This window comes from Phaethon aethereus (assembly GCF_964289735.1).
Source record: "Phaethon aethereus genome assembly, chromosome: 28".
In the NCBI taxonomy this organism is placed as follows: Eukaryota; Metazoa; Chordata; class Aves; order Phaethontiformes; family Phaethontidae; genus Phaethon; species Phaethon aethereus.
In genome coordinates, this window is record NC_138604.1 from 980,379 (window position 1) to 1,002,858 (window position 22,480).

At 40.5% G+C, this 22,480-nt stretch overlaps 1 protein-coding gene across 1 annotated transcript in view; it reads left to right on the top strand.

The window, feature by feature from the left end:
* The window catches only part of LOC309414380 (GON-4-like protein), a gene marked incomplete at both ends in the record, with an annotated part of 28,141 nt that extends 5,661 nt beyond the window's left edge, over window positions 1-22,480 (top strand). Inside the window, 26 exons of the mRNA XM_082011690.1 lie at window positions 54-104; window positions 883-978; window positions 1,222-1,326; window positions 2,147-2,317; window positions 3,146-3,338; window positions 4,081-4,182; window positions 4,868-4,908; window positions 5,213-5,316; window positions 7,510-7,708; window positions 8,811-8,897; window positions 9,419-9,590; window positions 10,294-10,438; window positions 10,629-10,779; window positions 11,453-11,569; window positions 12,411-14,150; window positions 14,736-14,979; window positions 15,969-16,150; window positions 16,660-16,857; window positions 17,424-17,567; window positions 18,049-18,192; window positions 18,467-18,586; window positions 18,876-18,989; window positions 19,483-19,690; window positions 20,398-21,181; window positions 21,660-21,762; window positions 22,331-22,480. Coding sequence (XP_081867816.1) covers window positions 54-104; window positions 883-978; window positions 1,222-1,326; window positions 2,147-2,317; window positions 3,146-3,338; window positions 4,081-4,182; window positions 4,868-4,908; window positions 5,213-5,316; window positions 7,510-7,708; window positions 8,811-8,897; window positions 9,419-9,590; window positions 10,294-10,438; window positions 10,629-10,779; window positions 11,453-11,569; window positions 12,411-14,150; window positions 14,736-14,979; window positions 15,969-16,150; window positions 16,660-16,857; window positions 17,424-17,567; window positions 18,049-18,192; window positions 18,467-18,586; window positions 18,876-18,989; window positions 19,483-19,690; window positions 20,398-21,181; window positions 21,660-21,762; window positions 22,331-22,480 — 5,865 coding nt within the window. The remainder of the gene's footprint in view (window positions 1-53; window positions 105-882; window positions 979-1,221; window positions 1,327-2,146; window positions 2,318-3,145; window positions 3,339-4,080; window positions 4,183-4,867; window positions 4,909-5,212; window positions 5,317-7,509; window positions 7,709-8,810; window positions 8,898-9,418; window positions 9,591-10,293; window positions 10,439-10,628; window positions 10,780-11,452; window positions 11,570-12,410; window positions 14,151-14,735; window positions 14,980-15,968; window positions 16,151-16,659; window positions 16,858-17,423; window positions 17,568-18,048; window positions 18,193-18,466; window positions 18,587-18,875; window positions 18,990-19,482; window positions 19,691-20,397; window positions 21,182-21,659; window positions 21,763-22,330) is intronic.

Consider the following 22,480-nt stretch of genomic DNA (forward strand, 5'->3'; position numbering starts at 1 on the left):
TAAGCTGTGCAACACTGCGCTTTTCGGAGACAGAGTGTTTTTGTTATCTTTAGGTGATTCCAACATGGAATATTTCTCCAATTAAGAAGGCAAATGAGGTGAAGGTAAGTGAACTACTGCTGGGAAATCGGAGGCCATACTAGAGGCACCCTGCTGAGCAGGGAATCTTTTGGAGGGGTGGAGCAGACTCGTGTCTAGCATATTGGGAGTGTCGGTGACCAGGAGCATTGCACACAGGGTATGCAGGGCAGGACGAGGCAGTTAATGCAGCAGCATGTGCACAGAGGGCACAAAAGAGCTGCCTGCAGGGGGGGACAGAACATGATGAGGTGATGACGTGCCGTAGGGAGCGAGTGGTCTGTTCTTCTGGATGGTCCAGCTTCCCATAGTGGTATTGCAGCAGCCTCTACCTGGATGAAACTCCTGGCAGTGAATGCTACTGCTGCGAGGTTCTTCTCTGTGGGCCTGTTTTATATGTTTTAGGACTGCCTGGAAATATGGCCTGGATCTCAATTTTTTTTCCTGCTCCAAAACATCTGATATCTAAGTGTAGGCAGGATTCAGCAGTGTAACAGGAGTGAGTGGCCATTCAAGAACTAGAAGCATGTCTTTGAGATAGTGTCTGCTCATGCTGTGTTTCCATCATATACGTGCTAAACCATTTGTGCTCATTCTTGCACCTGTTCAAACCACTTACTTTGCTTTACCACTCTAATTTTAGTAAATTCTTTAGTTTCCTCAGCCTTTTTCAATTGTCTCCTTCCGCTCTGAGCTTCAGGGTATTTCCTCAGTTAGAAATCTTTGATCTAATAGTGCACCATTAGAGTGCAAGTCTTCATCTTGCCTGTAAAAAGTTGTCACCTTTCTTCTGTTCTGTTGCAGCCTCCTCAGTTTGTGGACATTCCTCTTGAGGAAGATGATTCATCTGATGAAGAATACCAGCCTGAGGATGAGGATGAGGATGAGACTGCAGAAGAGGTAAATGCAACTTGTACAAACATCTGTTCTGTTCAGCATGGAGTTGTCTGCATGTTTGAGGCAGCAGAATGCTCTATTTATTTTAACACATGAAAACTTGTAAGTTGTCCTGGACCTTCTAGTAATCTTTCTTCAATGCTGTATTGTTCATTTGGCTAAAAAAGAGTCTTTGGAATGTTAGTTGCAGCAGTGTTTGATTGTGGCATTATTGCTTGCTTGCATTCTGCATCTTTTGCACTACAGAGCTTACTGGAAAGTGATGTAGAGAGCACTGCTTCTTCTCCTCGGGGAGCAAAACGATCTAGGACAAGGCGATCATCTGATGAAGAGGGAGGGACATTTTGCGAGGTAAACTTGCGAGAGAGTTTTTGCTTTCTTTAGAAACAACTTTCAGTCATTGTTCCTAAAGTATTAATGCAAAAGGAAAAATACATACTGTTGCTTAAAGTCGTGGTGACATTCCAGGTGATAGGTGGATTTGACATCCCACTGCAATGGTTCCTGCATAAGCAATGAAGGGCAACCCTTGCAGAAAGAGCTTAGACTAAAATAAACACAAGTACTTAAAAAAGCACTGGCAATGGAAACAATCAGCTCTTCTTCAGATAATTATTATTTTTCTGATTATTTTTGAGAGGAGTGCAGGAGAATTGCTTGATGTCCTTGGCTTAGGAGGAGCAAGTGATTCTGATAAAAGCATAAAGGTGTTTGAGATGACTGTATACACTGTCAAATCAGTAGGAGTATGTGCAGTGCAGCTGAGTATCGGCAGACAAGAATGAGAAAGCAATTGTGAGAACTGACCACTGACACTGGGAATCGGAGAAAGAGCAATAATGTATTGATCTTTCCATGTTCTACTCACCATGGATTTGTTTTTGGGAGTGCATCACAATTACTGGTGTTCAGGTTTATCAGCTCTAGTAATGTTGTGACTGATACTCAAATCTTCCAAAAGTCTCCTTTTCTGCAAGTCTTTCGAATAGTAAATTTCTTTGTACTTTCTGAAAACCAAAGTGAGTGTAATATGAAGAATCTATTTCCTTTATGAAGCATTTCTCTCATTTCTATGGTGCTAGACTCTGGTCAAACAGAAAGAGACCTATTTCTGTCCTTGGAAAATTATGTTCTAAATAAAACCTTTTAACACAAAGGCCTTTTTAATTAGATGGAGAAGGTTACTACACCTGTTGTTAGACATATTAGTGCTGAAGTAGTTCCCATGGGACCTCCACCACCTCCTAAACCAAAGCAAAACAAAGACAGCACATTCATGGAGAAGCTGCATGCAGTGGATGAAGAATTGGCTTCAAGCCCAGTATGCATGGATTCTTACCAGGTACCGTTGTTGGGGATGCTATGTACTGTTGTTTTAATTTGAGTAAAATGTGTTAGAAAGGAGGTAGCTTTCTGCTCTGTTCTCTTTTACTGCATTCTGCTCTCCTTTTGTAACTTTAAACAGCAAGTTGAATCTCCATAGCGTGTAGGATGCTAGTTCTGTGAGAGAATAGAGGTAGCTGTTGGTAAAGTGTTGTTAGGGACATATCCTTTTAGTTTCTTGTAATTATGCTTTCTATTTATGCTCGTAAGTCTCTCACTGCCATTGTTTTGGCTGTTAAATGTAATTCTGTGACATTTACATAAGTGAAAATAGTTTTCATTTTGAAAGATACCCTGTCAGCTTAGTTGTGTTTTGCAGGCAAGGATACTATTAACACCTGAGGAAGTTTGGTTGTAAAGAGAACCACTATTTCATATTAATAATGAGAAAAATGTTACTGATCTGTGTTACTATGCAAGGATGAGGAGTCATGAAGAAAGAGTCCTGTGCCTGCTGCTCAAAATTAATTATAGATAGTGAAGAAGGCAAATGGAGCAAAACACACGTGAAAGAATCAAATATTCAAGTGGAGATTGCTTCTTCGGTAGCAGATAAGAGTTCAGCATGAGATAAATGAACAGTAATATATTTATAACCGATAACAGTTTAATAGTGAGAGTAAGGAACGTTCAGCTTTCTCAGGCTACTGAAGTAAATGATTCTTTGTGGCAGGAATGTAATATTTTGGTACTGGACTTTTTTGGCTGGGCTGAAAACCCTGCTGCCAGAGAAACTGAGAAAAGCAGAGACACTGTAATTCTGTTGTGCCTTTCCTTCACCTTTCAGTCTCTTGAAGACAGCCTTATTGCCTTCCGAACTCGATCTAAGAGACCACTGAAGGATGTTCCTCTTGGTCAGCTGGAGGCTGAGCTCCGAGCCCCAGATATCACACCTGATATGTATGATCCCAATACTGCAGATGATGAAGAATGGAAAAGGTGGCTTGGAGGACTCATGAATGATGATGTGGAGAATGAAGGTATATGACATGTTTTATAGTTCGCTGGAATTGGGGGTTACATTGAAAGCCTGCAGCTCTTTCTTTCTATTTATACATGATCTTGGCTGCAGCCATTATTTTGTTTAGTAATATATATGTTTTTGCATGCCATCAGCTTTCCTCATGTCCATGGACATTTGTCAGGGTTTTTAAACCTTAGATGTCTCACTTTACTAGCCATGCAGTAACTGGCAACTGTAAATTAAAGTTATGTTTCAGCCCTTAATCCATTGTGCTGTGTCATGAAGCTGACAGCATTGATATACCTGAATCTGAGCGTGTCATGCTCTTTGTTAGGGACATGACTTGTTTTGGTAGAAACTACTATGTTGTTCTTTGAGAAGAAACAAGAAGCAGCTTTGGGGTTTGACTTCCTTTTGTCGTGAATTTTACCGGTTGCTTACAGTTGTGCAAATTGAATACAAAACACAAATTGAAATAATACTACTTCACTCTTCCTAAATTTGGCTGTAACTCAGGACACAAAGAATGAATCCAGCACTTCCAAATCGGAATGGCTACAAATAAGGATGCTAATAGCTCAATTTGAAAAGATGATGGGCTTGATATCACTGCCATAAAAAGGAACATACAGCTAATTTCAAGCAGTAATCCTAGCTCGCTTTGTGCCAGGTCAGGCAGTAAACAAAGCGCTTCTGCTCCTGGCTACTGATTGGTCTTGGGGCAGGGTAATGACATTTCAAAACACGCGTCTTATTAGATGAAGCAGATGATGATGATGACCCTGAGTACAACTTCCTGGAAGATCTGGATGAACCAGATACAGAAGACTTCAGAAATGATCGTGCTGTGAGAATTACCAGTAAGTCCTTTGGGAATACCACCTTCTTTCTTGTTAGGATTACTAATTTTTTTTTTTTTTAAAAGTGAGTGGTTTGTTGTAAAGATTTTTTGCAGTGTAGGCTAATTAAAAAAAAAAATCTGCATGCTAGCTTGAACATTTTTTCTATGCAAAACTGGCGTTCTGCGAATATGTGAAAGGATCTAGCCAGAGCTGGCAGCTGTGCTATCAGATGCAACTTTACTCCATAGCAAAGACTGAAGAATAATACTTACGTGATAGTACAGTCTTTCATAAAGCTTCAGCCAATTCAGAATTGAATGCTTGCCTTATGACTTGAGTGTAATTAAACTTTCTCCAAGTCCTTACAATCTTTGAGTTAGTTTTATAAAAATACCACTTTCATCTTGTCAATAAAGCACAATTCTTTTAGTTCTTATTACAGGTTAACATAACTTTAAATTTAATTCTGAAAATTGTTTTTTATATTATATTTTTGAATCAAAACAGTCTCAGCTGAAGTTTATTGGGGTCCAGCATTAAAAAAGGATATAATATCCGGGACGTTTCCTTCTTGGCCCTCTCGTTGCAAGAGACGGGTTTCCCTTTGCAAGAGACGTTCCTTAAGTGACTTAATATCATGACAGGATTGTTAAGTGTTTCTTGGAAAAGGAATCTTCATACTTCTTTTTAATTTTACTTGCAGAAAAGGAAGTGAATGAACTGATGGAGGAGCTGTTTGAGACAGTAAGTAATAAATTTGGTGTAGCACTGAAGAACAGATCTTTCTCTGATCTGACCTGAAATCTCTAAAGCCGTAAGTGGGTGGTCTCTGTGAGATGCTTAGTGCTGACTATGTGCAAAGGGCCCTGGCGTAAAGGTGTAATTTCATCCTTGAGAGGGAATATATATAGGAACTTCCATAAGTCCCTGCAGAGATGAATGCCTGTGCTGAGAGGATCATCATGAGCTTTATTAGCTAAAGACAGTTGCTGGTAAATATACTACTTGAGTTTTCTATTACTGACTGTTGCTACACATTTGCTATCAGTTTCAGGATGAGATGGGTTTCTCGAACATGGAAGATGAAGGTCCAGAAGATGAAGATAATGTTACAGAGTCACGGCCGAATTTTAATACACCACAAGCACTTAGGTAGGATCGTTTGATTTGGGTCATAAAATTAAAAAAAATAACTCTGTTATGTTTAAAAAGCAGGTACCTGCAGCTGTACTATGCCATCCACCAAGGAGATAATGCCTTTACAGCATAGGCTACTGTTTTGAAAGCTCTGAGCCATTTTGGTTTATGAGATTGACCACTGATCTTGACCCTCTTCTTTCTGTCTGCCATCTTTGACTTCATTGATCGTGATGCATCTGAAGAAGAGGACAACAATGAAAACGTAACTGTTCAGAAAGAGACAGCAAGAATGCCTGCACTAAAAGATTGGTGCCAGCTGTTCTGTACCATAGGTGAAAACAGCTGTCAGAATGGTGATCTATTCCAATGAGCCAGCATCTCCAGTGGAGGATTCTGTTCCTGCTTCTTTAATCTCCATGCTGTATATACTGTCCCTGTGTATTTAAATTGTGTTTATTTCTCAAGTCCGTCTGCATATCCTCCCTTTATTAGACTAATTGTTCTGAAAAAATTGCTTCACTACCTGCTAAGTCACTTCAGCTGTTAAATTAATGATAGTGGGCTGGGATATTGCAGGACTGGCGATGATACCTCAAAGCAATGGGTAGAGAAACAGTGGACACTGGGGTGTTGCTGCATATGTGATCAAAGCTATATAGGATATAGGTCCCGACCTCAAAGTGATAGCCACTCTAGCTCTCTTAATTGTTGTGCTTTACACTGTGGTGGTGGGTGTAGTGTTCTGAAATAATTTCAGAAAAAATAATAGTTTTCTTGCCTTTTTAAAAAAAATTACTTTTTTTTTTTTTTTTATTGTTAAGGAGTGGGGTTCACTTACTGCCCTTACATTTTTTTTGATGACAGGGAATGCTTGAGGAGCTGGTTTGACCAAGTGTGTCACCTTATCTTTTAAATAAATAGCTTGGATGTAATGGACTTTTCTAAGGAAAAAGACTGCATAAGATAGCTGAGGCCTAGGTCTGAAATGCCTATAAAATTTGGAAATTGTCTTTTGATGATTTTTGGTATGGATTATACTTGAAACAGTGCCTTGAAGAAGAAAGGGTCTAAAGTGTTTCTGTCTAGGTAATAATACATCTCTATTTAACTCATTACAGAAATTGAGGTATAAATGGTGTCTCCTTGTTTATGGGGCAGATAAGCTCAAGATCAAGCTGTATCTGTTTGGGAAAGGAGCTAAAATGAAGGCTGGAGTTTCTTGATACTCCCTCTGGGATGAGCAGTACCAGAGGGGAGCGCAGTAATTCTTAAACCAGCTACAGACTAAAAGCAGGGAAACTTTATGCTTTCTCTTACTATTTGTATGCATTTGTCTGATAACGGCTAATTGTATTCATTTTTCTTTGGTGAGCAGTTCTCCCAATTGTTTCTTCCCCAGTTTCATCTGTATACAGGATTCTTAAAGTTGTTCTGTGGCAGATCAGCCATTTGCTAGGTTCATTGTTGTTTTTATGAAACATCATGGAACAACTTTACTTATAACTGACTTCAGGCCTATTACAGAAGCAAAGCTGATAACTAGCAGAAATCAGAATATTAACTGTTGTAGCTGAAATAAATAATCTATCATAAGGCAGGGGATAATTGAAGCCATTTTTGAAAGGTTGGTAATATGTCCATTTTTTTGTGCTACCAGCATAACTCTTACTATAGTATCAGCAGATGTCTAGTAGAGTACTCTGCAGGAAACTAGAAAATACTTCAATTTTTAATTTTTTTTAAGTAACAGCATGTGAGTCAGTGTGTGATCTTTCTGGAGACCCTCATGGTAAAATGCCACCCCTAATACCTTGGTTTCAGACACTGCCTGATGATGTAAGTTAAATAGGATTGGTTCTAATGTATTCTGGATTATCTTACTCTCAACAGCAGTCAGGATCTATCTGAGCACATGGAATATGATTGGGAATGATGGACAAAACTGTTACCTGTCTTTGGAATAAGCGGTTGAAGCATTGCATCCCAGAACTACAACAGTGCTGTGGTAGATTGAAAGATTGGTGTATAAACCGACTCTATAAATAACTCTGTTTTTTCAAGTTGAATTATACTGTCAAAGTGTTGAGTAGTACAGGGATGTTAGTTCTTAAACTGTGCATCCCAGACAGAGAGTAAAATGTTCTAAATAAATGTGAATGGTTATTAAGTCATATGCTTATTATATTTTGGCCTGATCTCAAACAGATTTGAAGAGCCTCTGGCAAATTTATTGAATGAACAACACCGGACAGTGAAGGAACAACTTGAGCAGTTGAGAATGAAAAAGTCCTCCATCAAGCCACCACAAGAGATAGAAAAATCAAAACCTCAAAATGAGAAGCCTCTCCAGAGTCTTGTTCTGGACACTATGCAAAGAAGGAGGCTCCAGCAGCAAATGCAGCAGGTAATAAAATGTTATTTGGTCTGACCCCATGAATATTTGCTGTATATTGTGGGGGGCAGGGAAAGCCAATGGTACAGCAAGTGCTTTGGCATACTTCCTTAAAGAAATCAGTTGAAAAAGCTACATTTGAAGCTGGAGCTTGAATAGATGATCTTTACCTTCCTGATTCCACACTGAAAGACAATTTGATTTGAACGTGCAAAGTAGAGCTTATTTCTTGGCATCTGTATTGTTCTTATGTGAGATTGCTGCCTTGGCTGTGTTTTGAATTATGACTGTAATCTGTCAAAATCCTCGGTTTTCACCAACTTCTTTATTACTTTCTGAGAATATTACTCTTGATGTAGTTTGGATTCTTTTTTTTCTTCCTCCCACCATGCAAAACTGTGTAGAAATTCAGTTTGAACATTTTAAAAGCTGTCAGCAGCATAAATGAGAAGCTGTACCTAGAGAATTTTTTTCCACGTCCGTACAAAGTTCAAGAGGACTTATTCTCAAAACTTGAAATTCACTGTCAACTCAATCTCATGAGGACAAAGTGCACTGATTTTGTGTGAACTTGATACAAGTCTGGCTGAGTAGTCATTTATTATTCTGCGTATCTCATACAGTGTCATGTCTTGGTCTGTGGCAGCAAGAAAGGACAGAGACCGCTCAAATACAAGCTGAAGATCTTGCATTAGATGTGTAGAGTAAATGACCTTTTAAATTTTTCAGCTGCAAAGCAAGATGTATGGTGTTTGTGTGCATATGGGGAGTTCTGATAGCTGAAGTCATTGTTTCTGAAGAAATACTTAAATATTTAATTAGGAAAAAAGGTCTGTTCTGCATTGATCATTATGGTATGAGACTTTGGCACAAAAGCTGGGAAACTGCCCTGAGACTGAAACAGATGATGTGTTCAAAATCTGTGTAATAAGCTTCCTGCCAGTGGATATTAAAGTTTCCCCTCAGTGTTTTGTTGGGGTTTTTTGTTGTTTGGGTTTTTTTAAGTGATTTTGGGGTGCTCAGGAGGTACATCTTGTGCTTCTACACTTATGCTTTCCAGTTTCTTGGATTTCTGATACACTGAAAAAAAATTTGTCTGCTTTTATTCTTCAAGCATGTTCAGCTTCTGACTCAAATCCATCTTCTCGCAAGTTCCAGCCCTGCTTTAAGTTCAGAGGCCAGTACTACCAGGATGTTTTTGGTAAGGACACATCTAAAATCAGAGCTACAGGAATTTTTAATGATTGCTGGTCACTGGAGATATTTAGAGAGCTTAATTTATTTAATTGATGCCGTTAAATTGAGAGAGAATACCACTCAATAAGGGAATTGCGGTGTTAGCTTACTATGAACATGCTTGGTACTTGGAGAGATAATTCACATTGTGCTGACTAATAACAGTGCTTTGAATTGGCATGTCTTAGTATTATTTTTATTGTTTTCTTGGAAATAGTGAAAACAAAGTTCAAGAAATGCAGCTTCTGTGATCAGTGAACATTCTGTGACCTTGAAGGGTCCTAGAAAGTGGGGGAATTTAAAAAAAAGTTCCTCTGATTGTTCCTAGATTTGTAACGCTCAAAAATAAGACCTGTAATACTCCTACTTTTTTTGCTTGTCGCTTCACCAGCTTTTATTTTTTGCATTATTGCATTACATGTACTTGTTCTTTACCGTCCATCTGAAGGCATGTTCTTTTACCTTTTTCTGTGGTTGACTTTGCAGAGCGAGCTTAGTAACTTTGCTCGAAGCTCTACACTCTTTCGTCAGTCATTCAATCCTAAGTTTCAAACAATGTTCCAGCCGTGTAACTTGAAGGGAGCACTGCAGCTCATTGAAGATTTTCATGCCCAAGTCCAAGTTGACTGGAGCCCTCGCAAAGCTGTGAAGAAGAGTGGTATGTATTTGAAGGGACAAGAGGTTGGAAATCATTTACAGGGGGAGTCATTTCATGCTATGCACCCTCCAGATGAGGTATGGTTCAGACTGCTTTATTTTTTTAATGTTGCGAGGTATTTTTAGATAAAACCATCCACTTAATTGACTGCCTTTTTTTCTTCTTAAACTGACAACACAGTAAAGCATGATATACGAGCTGTTGACTTTTGTTTGACATAATTCTGCCGTTTATTGTTCTGTAGATGATGTTTTGAGGTGCAGAAGTTCAAGAAACTATGAAAGTGGAAATAACTGTTCCAAATGTGTTGATTAACACACATCAAGGAGATACTCACTTCATAGGAGTATTTTAGTTAAAAAAAAAAAAAACAAACAAAAACCTCCAAACTGTTGGTTTCAAATATTTGGTTTGTGATTTTTCTGCTACCTAGAGAGTGAACTCACTTGAAATCAACAGCTTTTTACAAGTGCTTTCTCATTATAGAGCAAAAGAAAGGATGGAAAGGGAAAGTAATTTTACCTTTTGCTGCTGTAAACTTCAGGGAAAAAACTAGGAAATATGCAAATTCTAATAACCGGGGAAAAAGTCTCTCTTTTTGCAGGGAAGGGAGTAAATGACACAGTGTTTTCAAGAAGTCACTTGCAAAAAACATTATTTGTCCGTGTATATGTCTGTCCTTATCTGTTAATTCTTTTCACAGCCAATGAATTTCCATGTTTGCCAAAGCAAGTGGCATGGATTTTGGCAACAAAGAGAGTCTTTATGTATCCAGAGTTACTGCCAATATGTTCCTTGAAAGCAAATCCTCCCCGGGACAAGATTATCTTCACCAAGGCAGAGGACAAGTAGGTGCTTAGAAGTTTTGAATAAAAAGCATAAAAATGAGACTTCTTTGTTAAGGAGAATTTCTAGGGCACACACTTTTGGGATGTCTGTTTATTGTGCAACAGCACATCCAAATAGCAGTCTGCCATACTGTCTAAAAGACTTTATCTTTTTTTTTTTTTTCCTCTCCCCTCTTTCTTCCTCCTCTAGTTTATTAGCTTTAGGTTTGAAACATTTTGAAGGGACAGAGTTTCCAAAGCCTTTGATCAGCAAGTATCTCTTGCCAACAAAAACTGCCCACCAGCTTACAGTACGAATCAAGAATCTCAATATGAATCGAGCTCCTGATAATATCATCAGAGTAAGTGATGCATTCAGATTGTGGTTTGGTGTGTTTCAGGTTTGTCTGTCTGATGTTTGTTACACAATAAGAGACGTGCTGTTTGATCCAAGGACCTTTTTGTATATGTGCTGACACTTTCTTAAAAGAAAATGTCATCCTTTCATTAGCAATGAGGATTTCTTTAAAAAGACCTTATCCTCTGTACTTCGCAAGTACTTGTGTTACAATTTTGACTCTTTAGAGCCCAGCACTTGCAGACAGTCCTAATACAACTGTGGCTTCAGTAATCCTGACAAATTTGTACAAACAAACTTTGAGTAGTGAAGCTTAAACAAAAATGCTGTCTCCAGTCAGGCTGAGGGTCCAGCTGGCCAAATCTCCTGTCCCATAAGTGAAGGGCCACTGCTGAAGAGAGAATTAAGAACCAGAAACACTTAAAGCAAGTATGCCTGTGTATCTGCTACAACTTCATGCTTTCTTTCGAGAGAAACCAAGATGGCAGTGAGCTCTAGTTCAGCCTTTATTATTCTGTTTTAATGTTTCTGTGGGTAGTACCTTATTAAAGTAGTAGTGGTGAGAATTGCTTATTTCACATGAAGACTTTTACAGGGCACAGTTGTTATCCTACATCCCAGCAGTTATTTGAACACCACAGTCATCTTGTCTTGCATTCTCTCCTGTCTCCACATAGTACTATAAAAAGACAAAACAGTTGCCCGCACTGTTCAAGTGCTGTGAGGAAATCCAGCCTAATGAGTGGAAGCCACCTGTGGAGAGAGAAGAGCATCGTTTGCCATTTTGGCTAAAGGTAGTTTCTGCTATTCTTTGTCCAGCATAGGGGTTTTTGTTGCTGTTTCATTGATTTCTTTTGGGTTTTTCTTTGTGGGTTTTTTTTTTTTCTTTCTTTTTCTATACAGCCTAGGCCCAGAGTGAGTTGTCTGGTTAGCATACAGCTCTGAAGTCAAAAGGTAGTCTGATTGTATTGCATGGGGACCCACGTTCTCCTGAGTCTAGCTAGTAAATGTGGCAAGAACAGTACTTAGCAACCCGAAGTATTATACTCTACTCTTGGTGCTTCTCTGCCCAACTGCAGTACATGATTGAAGTTACCATAGACATAGTGTTTGTTGTCACATCCTTGTTTTGCTACATGGGTGTATTTCTAATGGCTGTGATTTGATGTGTTGTTTTTGTTATTTGGGTTTGTTAATAGTCTGACCCTTGCCTTACGGTTAGCAGTGTTGCCATCTTTCCCACTGTATAACAGCCATGAAAGAGGGTGTGTTCTTCCCCCTTAAAAACTCACCTTCTAAGATGAAAGAAGAAAACTAGTTGTCTTAATTGCCTGTATTTCATTGCTACAGTGAAGCTCCTTCCCACAAAATTATGATTTACTAAAGGAACCTTTATAAAGCAATTCAGTTCTGTTGTTTCTTTCAGGATCTCAGATTCTTTTGAAGGCTTTGGAGTAAAACTCGTGAATATAAAGTAATATACAGTAAACATAAAGTAATATACAGTAGTATCAAGTAAATAAAAGACGCTTTAGTTTTAGAAGCAAGTTGCTGTCTGTCGCCTGTGTTGCTGTTTGCAGGTGGTAATAGAGGAACAGCCTGTGGACTGGACTAATAAACTCTTGTTCCCTTTAGGCAAGCTTGCCCTCCATTCAGGGGGAATTGAAGCAATTAGCAGAAGATGCCAGGGAGATGCCAGGTTCACCTGATGCAGAATCTGTCCTTTTGGGGACAGGAAAGGAAACTTCAGATACAGAATATGACAGAAAATACCCTCTACTCATGCCAAAGGGGCTAGTACTGACCTTAAAACCCCTTGCCAATCGATTCTCTAGGAGAGCATGGAGGAGGCAGAGGTCTTCTGCTCTGAAGCCTGTCCTCATTCGACCGAGTCCTTGTCTGCAGCCCAGTTCCAACACTATTAACATCCAGAAAACTGTGAAGTTGTCCCAGTCAGAAGCTCCTCCCAGCAAAGTTATGGTTCAGATTCCTCGGCTAATTCAGCCAGCTACAGTTATGCAGACTGTGCCGGGTGTGCAGCCTTTGAGTGTTCCAGCAGTGGTAGGAAGTGGGGATGGCTTGGAATTTCAGAATGTGCTCTCCACTTTGCATTCAGACTCCAGACAAGCTTTCTCGGCTGCTGTACCACCAGCTCTAGTGTCCTCAAATCCAGTGACTTTTCAGCCAAAACTGATGTTGCCAGCTTTGGCCGGAGCAAAAATACGCAAGCCTTGTGTTCGTAAGGGATACCAAAAGAAAAAAGGGACAAAATCTGCCCCCCTGATAAAGACTTCACCTTTGATTCAGCCACCTCCTGTCATCCTTACTGTACCTGCTACCACAGTGAAAGTGGTTAATATAGGCAACGGTTGCAATATGATTCAGCCCATAAATACAACAGTTGGTAGAGGCACTCAGGCTATTCCAGTTACAACCTTGTTGGTAAATCCATCCACTTTCTCATGTCCCTTAAATCAGCCTCTAGTAACTTCTTCAATCCCTTCATTGATAGTCTCTCCTAACCCTGTTGGTCTTTCTGCATCATCTGTTGGTGAAAATGAAGAACAGCTGAATCTGGTTCCTCCCTGCCCTGCTGGAAACAACAAAAATACCTATCCCACAGTGGAGCCCAAGGTTGAACCCCCAGAGTTGTACGTTTCATGCTCTGCTCTATCCCCCAAGAAGGAGTGTAGTACAAATCCTGCTGCTTCAAATAATGGCAGTCAGGAAAAGGTAAATAAGAGTGACTGCTGTAGCTGGACAGTGGTAGAAGGAGACAAGAACACTTCAGAGCCATTGTCTGTGGACCTTTTGCCTCATTTAGAAGATCCAGATGAAATGGTGAAAACTGAGCCTGAAGATTCAAATGATGCTACCAAGGAAGTAAATCCAGTACAGAAGAGGGATCTCTTATGTGGTGAAGTGAAGGAGCAATTCATGCTGGATCTTGGCCAGGAGCTGAACATGGAGGCTGCATGTTCATATTCAAATGACCTGAAAGAAATTAAAAAGGAGCATACTTTGTGTGACGAGAAGGGAGAAGAAGAGCGACAGGCTTTGCAGTCATCTCCCTGTGGTGAACAGCAGATGGATGCAGGTGTTGTTGCTGGACCACAAGTAAACAGTGAGTCTCCAAAGAATCTTTCGTACACAGCAGATGTTGAGGCAGAATTTAGTAGTCCACTAGGAAGACCAGAGGATTCGTCCAGCATAGATGGCCAGTCTGTTGGGACACCAGCTGGCCCTGAAGCTGGAGGAGAGCGAGAAGGACAAGAAGAAGAGGAAGAAGATGACTTTGATGATTTTACACAAGATGAGGATGAAGAAATGTCATCAGCTTCAGAAGAATCTATTCTTTCAGTGCCAGAACTTCAGGTAAAAGCAAACAAAACTTAATGACAAATATTGGTGTCCTGGAACACCCTAGTGGAGTTGGGGCAAATCACAATTTGAATCCAATTGGAAAGCTGGGCTAACTATAATAATAGCGTGGTATTGTGCTGTTTTAGAGAGAAATTAGATGCCACATTTTTCTGAGAAGATTTTTGAGTCTGAGCTAAAGGAATATCTTGCAAATATGCAGATTTAAATTCTGCTGAGTTGTAAGGACTTTCTCAGCTGAGGCTGTTCTTTAATAAGAAGTACTTTAAGTGAAAATTGTTTTCCAGGTGACAATTCCAGCAAGCCTTTAAGAACTAAGATGATCATTAAGGAATCCCGTCTAACTTAAGGCTTTTATAAGTGGCAGATTCTGAAATTTAATTTTGTGTGTGGTATAAAAACAGGCAGTTCTGGTTGTTGAATTCTGTCCCTTCAGTAGAATCATCTAGTTGGTCAGATGTTGATGTGTGAAATCAGATGTTAGAATTATGATGGAGTGAGCTAGTTGCTGAATGACACTAAAGCAAACACTAAAAGAAAACACTGTGAGGGTGGTGTGTGTTTTTTTTGCTTTCTAAGGAGACAATGGAAAAACTTACTTGGCTTGCAACAGAGAGACGTTTAAGTCAAGAAGGAGATTCTGAAGAAGAGAATTCCCAGGAAGAGAACTCTGAGCCTGAGGAAGAGGAGGAGGAGGAAGGGGAAGGAATAGAAAGTTTACAGAAAGATGATGAAATATGTGGAGATATATCAGAGGAACCTAAATCTGCCTTCACATTGACAAAGACGGCCCCGCAGGTGGAAGCCCACAGAATGCCAGCAGGTAAGTTCTCTCGGTTTCTTTTGACAGAGGACATGGGGAAATAGAGCTGCTCCTGCATTAAAAGCAAAACTATGGGGAAACTGAATCTGGGTTTAATTTCACTTAGCATATCTGAGCTTAGTGATGCTTTCCATCTGGAAATTAAATTTTGCAGCACAGTCACAATTCTGTAAAAACACTTCTTGCCATAGAAGCCTTTGTGCACGTGAATTTAGTGTCTTTAGTCCATTGTAATGCATTTATGCTTCAAAGTTGTGGACGTAAGGTTTGTGGTTTGTGTCAGCTAGTACTTGATTTCTACATAAGAACAATATTAAATAGTCAAATCTTTGCTAAACTGAACTTTGTGTTATAAGGTCACGTTGGGGAAAAATAAATGAAACTAAGTAATACCTTGGCAGAATATGGCAAGAGGTAGATGAATTTGAACTGTGAACTTCAAGGAGGTGGACCTCAGCCCATTAGACCAACAGATTCCTAATCTAAAGACACAAAAATCTCAATGTAGCAACTCTTAGTATGTACGCTATTTCATTCCCTATTGTGTGACACCAGTTATTTATGATGTTAACTCTATTAATGTAAATACTAAGCTAAAAGAATAATTTGCAAGTGTTACAGCAAGCTCTGATGTTCATGTCATATCCCTGTTCACCCACTACGACTTTTTTTGCTCCTGATATGCAGTAGATGTATCTATAAGTTCTTAGTAGATTGCTAGCTGAGTAACAGGGTTTGTTGCTGAGAGACTCCACAGACTCTTTCCATGAGATGCCAGAAAAAAAAAACCCAGACAATTTAAAATTTGTTAGCTAGCCTGACTAATGAAAAGTATATTGCTCATACACTTACAGGAGAGCAAAACCACTTAACTCATCACGAACTCTGAAAACCTACTTTTGTATTGCAATATTGATCTAGAAGAGTAATTTGTCTGCCAGCCCAGGGAGTGTATGAAACTGTACAACTTGTTTTGTGCTTCTTTGCAGGAGAAAACATGAAAGCCCCTGGGAAGAGCAAGAGTTCCCACAGAGCCAGAAATAAGAGGGGCCGGGCTCGTGCTAGCAAAGATACATCTAAGCTGCTCCTCTTGTATGATGAAGACATCCTGGAGAGAGATCCCCTGCGGGAACAGAAAGATCTGGCATTTGCACAAGCCTATCTAACCAGGGTAAGCCAGACCAATGTGTAACCCAGAAACATGAACATCGGACACTGAGTCCTCTAATACAGTTCAGGCCTGAGCCACGTAACTGCCAGTTCTAATTGTGTAGTGGATCTGGTTGGGATGGAGTTACCTTTCTTCTTAGCACCCCATATGGTGGTCCTTTACTTATAAAACTGTCTTTATCTCAACCTTGAGTTTTCTTGCTTTTGCTCTTCCTCTTCCCTCCTCTGTCCTGCCTGGGGGAGGTGGGGAGGGAGTGAGTGGCTGCGGGCGTGCTTAGCTGCTGGCTGCAGTCAATCCACACCACCAGGCATCTCTTAACGTCAGAATTTCATAATCTTGGAATTTGCTTCCCTTCTCTCTTGAGTAGTTCAAATTTATCTTTAAGGAAGAGACTTGGTTGGCTCAACAAAACTGTAAATTCTGAGTAACAAGAGATTAAAGATTACTAAATGAACCTGTTTTCTTCCTGGATGTTCCATAGTCCTGCAAAGGTCTGTTGCTCTTTCCAGGTGCGTGAAGCCTTGCAGCACGTTCCTGGAAAGTATGAAGACTTTCTTCGCGTTATCTATGAGTTTGAGATTAGCACGGACAAGCGAACAGCTGTGGATCTGTATTCGACTTTACAGAAACTGTTGCATGACTGGCCACAGTTGCTCACAGATTTTGCTGCCTTTCTTTTACCAGAACAAGCTTTGGAGTGTGGACTGGTAGGTAGAATGAAAGCAGGAGACCAAATTTCAAGCGGACCATGTGAATGCTTGTGGGAGTGAAAGAATAAGGAATTCTTCCTAGGGCAAGAAAGGTAGACAGTTGGTAAATTATTTTCTTACCTTGCTGTTTCATTAATCAGAATTGAAAAATCTAGTGTTTGTTTTAAGGCTCATACTAAGTATCACTGTGGAGAATCAGCCTTTCCCAGTTACTTTGCAGAACCTGACTGCAGAGACAATGTGCAGATACAGCAAGTGGAATGGTTCTCTCGTCTCACAAATCAGCCTTCCACTTTGCAAGGTAGAGGCTTTCACCTGTGACATTCTTTCTGGATTTTCCTATCTTACGTGCATATGGTTGAAGCAAAACTTTATAGGGCAGTAAGTATTGATTATACAAAGTCTTGTTTCTCTTCCTTCATGTCTTCCCAGTTTTGCAATGGGTGTCAATACAAATGGAAAACAAATAGCAAGACAGGCATTTTATAGCTTGCTTAAGCCAACTAGAGATGCTTGGAAATATATTTTTGAACTTGAGGGGTGAATCTTTTTCTTTTGGTCAGTTTGAAGAGCAGCAAGCATTTGAAAAAAGCCGGAAGTTTCTCCGGCAGCTGGAGATTTGTTTTGCTGAAAATCCTGCCCACCATCAGAAGATCATCAAAGTTCTGCAGAGTTGTGCAGACTGCCTCCCCCAGGAGATTGCAGAGGTAATCAGACATCCAGGTATCTCCTTTTGCTCAAAAACCCTGAGAATGCAGTCAGCTAGCCTGCTTCCCTGTTGCCGTGTGCTGCTCTTTGAGACCACAAGAGTTTAGCAAGTGTGATCTCCCTCTGTGGGGTATGGTAGAAAATTGAAGCTGCCTCTTCAAGAGGCTTTATAATTAACTGGCCTGTGTGAGTCTCCTCTCTCCTACCTCCACCTTGCTTTTATCACTTTGCAGGTGAAATTTTAGCTTAATGCCTCCTAGAAAGTCTGCCTAGAATTTTGGAGGGCTATTTCCACGCTATTTGATAGCTGCATGTGGAATGATCTCAGAATATTCCTGAAGTAGTACCAGTGCAAGCATAAACTTCCATGTTGAAGGTCTAATAAGCCTTCATGTTCTACTTGCTTTGAGAAATCCTTCTGAGAAGAATGTGACGACATGGAATGAAATACTCATTTTTCTCTGGATTTCTCTCTCTCAGCTGAAGACCCAAGTGTGGCAACTGTTGAAAGGACATGACCACTTGCAGGATGAGTTCTCCATTTTCTTTGATCACTTACGGCCCTCAGCCAGCCGCATGGGAGATTTTGAGGAGATCAACTGGACAGAAGAGAAGGAATATGAGGTGGAGCAATCTTTCCCTCAAGACCAGAAAAGATAAAAGCAGAGATACTGGACATGTTTGCAAATTTCCTGAGTGAGGGAAGCAGCAGGGTGGGATAGCTGTTGGTGGACTGAAGCAAACTTTACAAATTTTTTTATGGTATTTGTGTCTCTTCTAACGTAATTGAACTTGTGATGGCCTGGAACTGAGCTCAGAAATTCATGGGGAAAATTAAATTTGGTCTGCTGAAGAGCTATCATGATAGAGTAGGTTTTGTGTGTTTCTTTTCTTGTAGTTTGATGGGTTTGAAGAGGTGTCTTTGCCAGATGTAGAAGAGGAGGATGAACCACCCAAGATGCATGCAGCCTCAAAAAATAAGAAGCGGAAAGAGATCGGAAGCCAGAACAATGACAAGGTGGGCCTGGGCTATCTCACTAGACTACTTATTTGGACTGTGAGCAAATGCATGCCCATGAGGATAAATGTGTCTTAGAGAGACATGACAACAGCTTAAAAAGATTTGAAGAAGGGGGATTGAAATGTTTCCATTGTGCTTTGTGTGCTAGCAGCGTAATTACTTTAGTTTTCTGAGTGTGCACAGGAGTGCTACTCAGCCCTTCCTGGCTCACTCTGGGGTTAACCTTCCCCTGACTGTCATCTTGTGTACCATGCACGTTTGTCAGCTGGAGTATGTCTGTTTCCAGGAGGTCGAGTGGGTAGATGGGATGAAGGAATGTTCATGTTCCTGCCATGAAGGGAGTAGCGATCTCAAGCTAAAGAAAAGCAAAAGGAGGACCTGCAGCCATTGTAGTAGTAAGGTTAGTTGATAGGCCAAGTCATTGGAGTGGTGAGTGGAAAGTAGAGCCCTGCTGAGAGTGTCCCCCTGTTGTGATGATGTGTCCAGCCTTGGGCCTCATGTCTCCAAAATAATGTGTTGAGGAAGAAAGTAAATCAAAAGATAACCAGTAGCTTCTCCATCCTTCGGAGCTCTGACTGTGTGACCTGGCGTTGCCCTGTCTATCTCCTGCTCACTTTCTACTGCCCCTCCTTGCTGTGCTCAGTAGTGTTAATTTTGGTATTCTTTTGAGTTAAGAATAAGCTTTCTTAGTGGAAGATGCTTGTGTGGCCACTATGTGAAAAGAACTGTGCTTGTTCGTAAGAACAGAAAAGATTCAGCTTTCTAAGTGCAAACATATTGCCAGACTGAAGCCTTTGTTAAGGTCAAGGAATACTTTGGAAGCAAAGGCCGAGGTGTTAGGTTCGGATTGATATACCACATCTGTAGTTATATGCCTATGTATTGATTTGCAGGTGTGTGAAAACAAATTTTATAAAAGTAAAGACTCCCAAGAGCTGACTGCAAGCCTTGTTCAACAAGAATCAAGTCCTCAACCTGAAGGGAAGGATTCTGGAATCGCTAAGGAACTTGCAGAAGAAAGCCTGGAGAACAGAGATGAGGGAGAGGATGTCCAGAGCAGAACAAAAGCCATTTCTAGGAAAGTGGACTCCCTGGCCTCAGGTGTGTGAAAGTTGTATAGAGACAGGTATATCATTCATCTCTGAGCTGGTTCACACAAATGAAAATAGGTATAGAACTTTCTAATGCAAACTTATTGAGATAATGAGAACATCTAATAATCTCTTTACTTTTTTTTTCCCCTTGTGTTCATCCACTCTGGATGCTCTAAACATGCATATATCCAGAGCATTCCTTAGAAAAAAAACTTTCCTGACTAGAGAAATATTCTCCGCTTCTCAGAACGATTAGTCCATTTAAGCTTCTCTTGCTAGCATACTAATCCAATGCCCAGTATTACCTGTTTTCTTTCCAGTTTTTGTTTTAACATAGTAATTCAAAAATCACGCATCTCTGTAATATTTCTTTAAATGATCTCCTTCATGTTATGTGTTTCTCCTTCAGTCTGGTACAGACAAGGGGAAGCGTGATTATTGCAGGATAAACAACCTTTATACAGCAGTTGGTTGTAGTAACCTACAATGGTGAAGAAAATTGACTGCAGAGTGCTTTCTTTGAAGCACAGGATGCGTAAACTGCAGATAGAATTATAAAGCTGCTCCCAAACTGTGTTCTCATTTACAGCATTATGCTCTAGAATAATTAAAAAAAAAAAATCTTTTAAAAGTAAATCTCTTGATAAGTAAATTAATAAAGCCTCCAGAAGTTTTTCGTACAGCTAGTCTAAACTTGTTTGGGTTTCTTATCAGGATCTCACCTGGAAGGAAAGGTTGTCTCTGGCAGACACGCATCTTCTGAAAAAGCTGCACTGCCTGATAAAGAAGCTGGTGTCAGTGCTGTTGTGAATACTGCAAAGGACAGTGACTCTTCTATCACTGGCCTCAGATGGACGCATCTACAAAAAGCTACTCTAAAACTACCTCAAGAAACCAAAGACTGCCCTTGCACTGTGGGAAATGAGAGTGAGGGACTAAACCAGCAACATCAAGGAAATGCAGATGCTTCCCTTGGGCTAAGCAGAGATCTGCTGCTCTCTTCTCGTTCTACTACAGTAAAAGGTTTAACAGGACCTAGTTCCTCTTCTGGAAAGAGTTCATGTCAGACTGAAGGGCTTCATTCTGATGCATCAGATAAGCTCGCTGTCTTTGGTCATGCTTCAAAATTAGGTGTGAAGGAATTTGAGGGATCGCCTTTGCCTCTGGAAGGAAAACCGGAAGTAAAGCAGGGGTGGATAACACCAGGTAGAAAACCAACACTGGGTAAGAGCTGCAGCTCACAGTCCCCCGATAATCGCATTTTGGAAGCAGATGATACAGGCTGCACTGGAAATTTTCCCGAGAGCAAATTAAAGTCAAATGCAAACAACTGCTTCCAGGTGCATCAGCATTCTGAGCAGCTAGAATGTGGAGTGGTTACTACCTCCCTGGGGCAAAAGGAAGAGGAGCAGCAACAGCAGCGAGTCACAGAAGCAACTGTGTGTGCTAAGAACAGCAAAGTCAGCTCGACGGGAGAGAAGGTTGTCCTCTGGACCAGGTATATCTGCCTGAACACCATCTTACAGCCTTCCTGCATTCAGTATTTGGCTCCAGCTTTCGTATTACAGAGTATCCTTTATTTTCTTTTTGTATTCCCATTTCCTAATGTCTTTTGCCTCCTGCCTTTGAATAGTCCTGCTTTGTTTCCTCTAACCACAGTCAATCATAGCTGCCATCTTGGTCCTATGTGAAATGCTGTCTGCTTGTGGCAGTGTAGTTATTGTAGTACTTCAGACTGGGAAAGAACTTTTTTTTTTTTTTTGCTTTCAAAAGGCTTAAAAATAGGCTAAATGCAGCTCTGCTTAGAGATACATCTTGTGAGTGGTGGTGGTAGTAATAAAGTAACAAGGCTGCTGGACTTGCTCCGTGACTGTCACCCTTACCTGGGAACAGGCCTCGGGCTTGTGGTGGTTGAAGTATGTCAGCGCTTGGTTTTGGCTGCGTTGTGTACTGTGTTACTGTGTACTGTTCTGCAGGGAGGCTGACAGAGTCATCCTTACCACCTGTCAGGAGAGAGGAGCCCACCTGGAAACCTTCCATGCCATCTCGCAGAAACTGGGCAACAAGACTGCTAGTGAGGTGAGGGGTTGGTGTGGAAAAGCTTGCGTCTGCTACAGCGAATGGGGAAGGGGGACAGAAAGGAAGGAAAGGTAGAGGTTTGCTGTCATCTTAGTCTCACAGACTTAACTTTAATTTGATCTGCATCAGAGAAGAGTCATCCCAATAGCAAATTAAAAATCCAAAACAGACCCATATCTGTTCTGGTAGAGCCAAAAATTGTGACTGCCGTGGTCCTTTTTACATTACCATCAATATTCTAGCCTCATATTTGGTACCAGAATTCTTGCAGTGACTGCTACTTGGTCTTCCAGCCTTCTACTTAAATACAAGTAATCTCTCCGGTTTTGTCTCTTAACCTTCCCTGCATTGCTGCCTTTACCTGCAAGTCAGTACAATCTAACTGCTCTTCCAAAGAAAACAGAACAACTTGGGGCTCTTCCATTTCTCCTTCCCTTTATGATTGAATCTTACGTAAAATGTGATTTTAACATAAAAGGACAAACACCCCAAGCTTTGCAATAATGCAATTTCCATTTCGTACCACCTTTTACATGACTGGTCATCTTGGATTTCCCTTGTTCTTCAGGTATCCCACAGGTTCAGAGAACTAATGAAGCTGTTTCATACATCCTGTGATGGGAGCTCTGAAGATGAGGAGGATGCAACTAGTACCAGTAACACAGACCAGTTGTCAGATAAAGATCTTCTGCTTTCTGAGGAAGAACCTGATGACTAA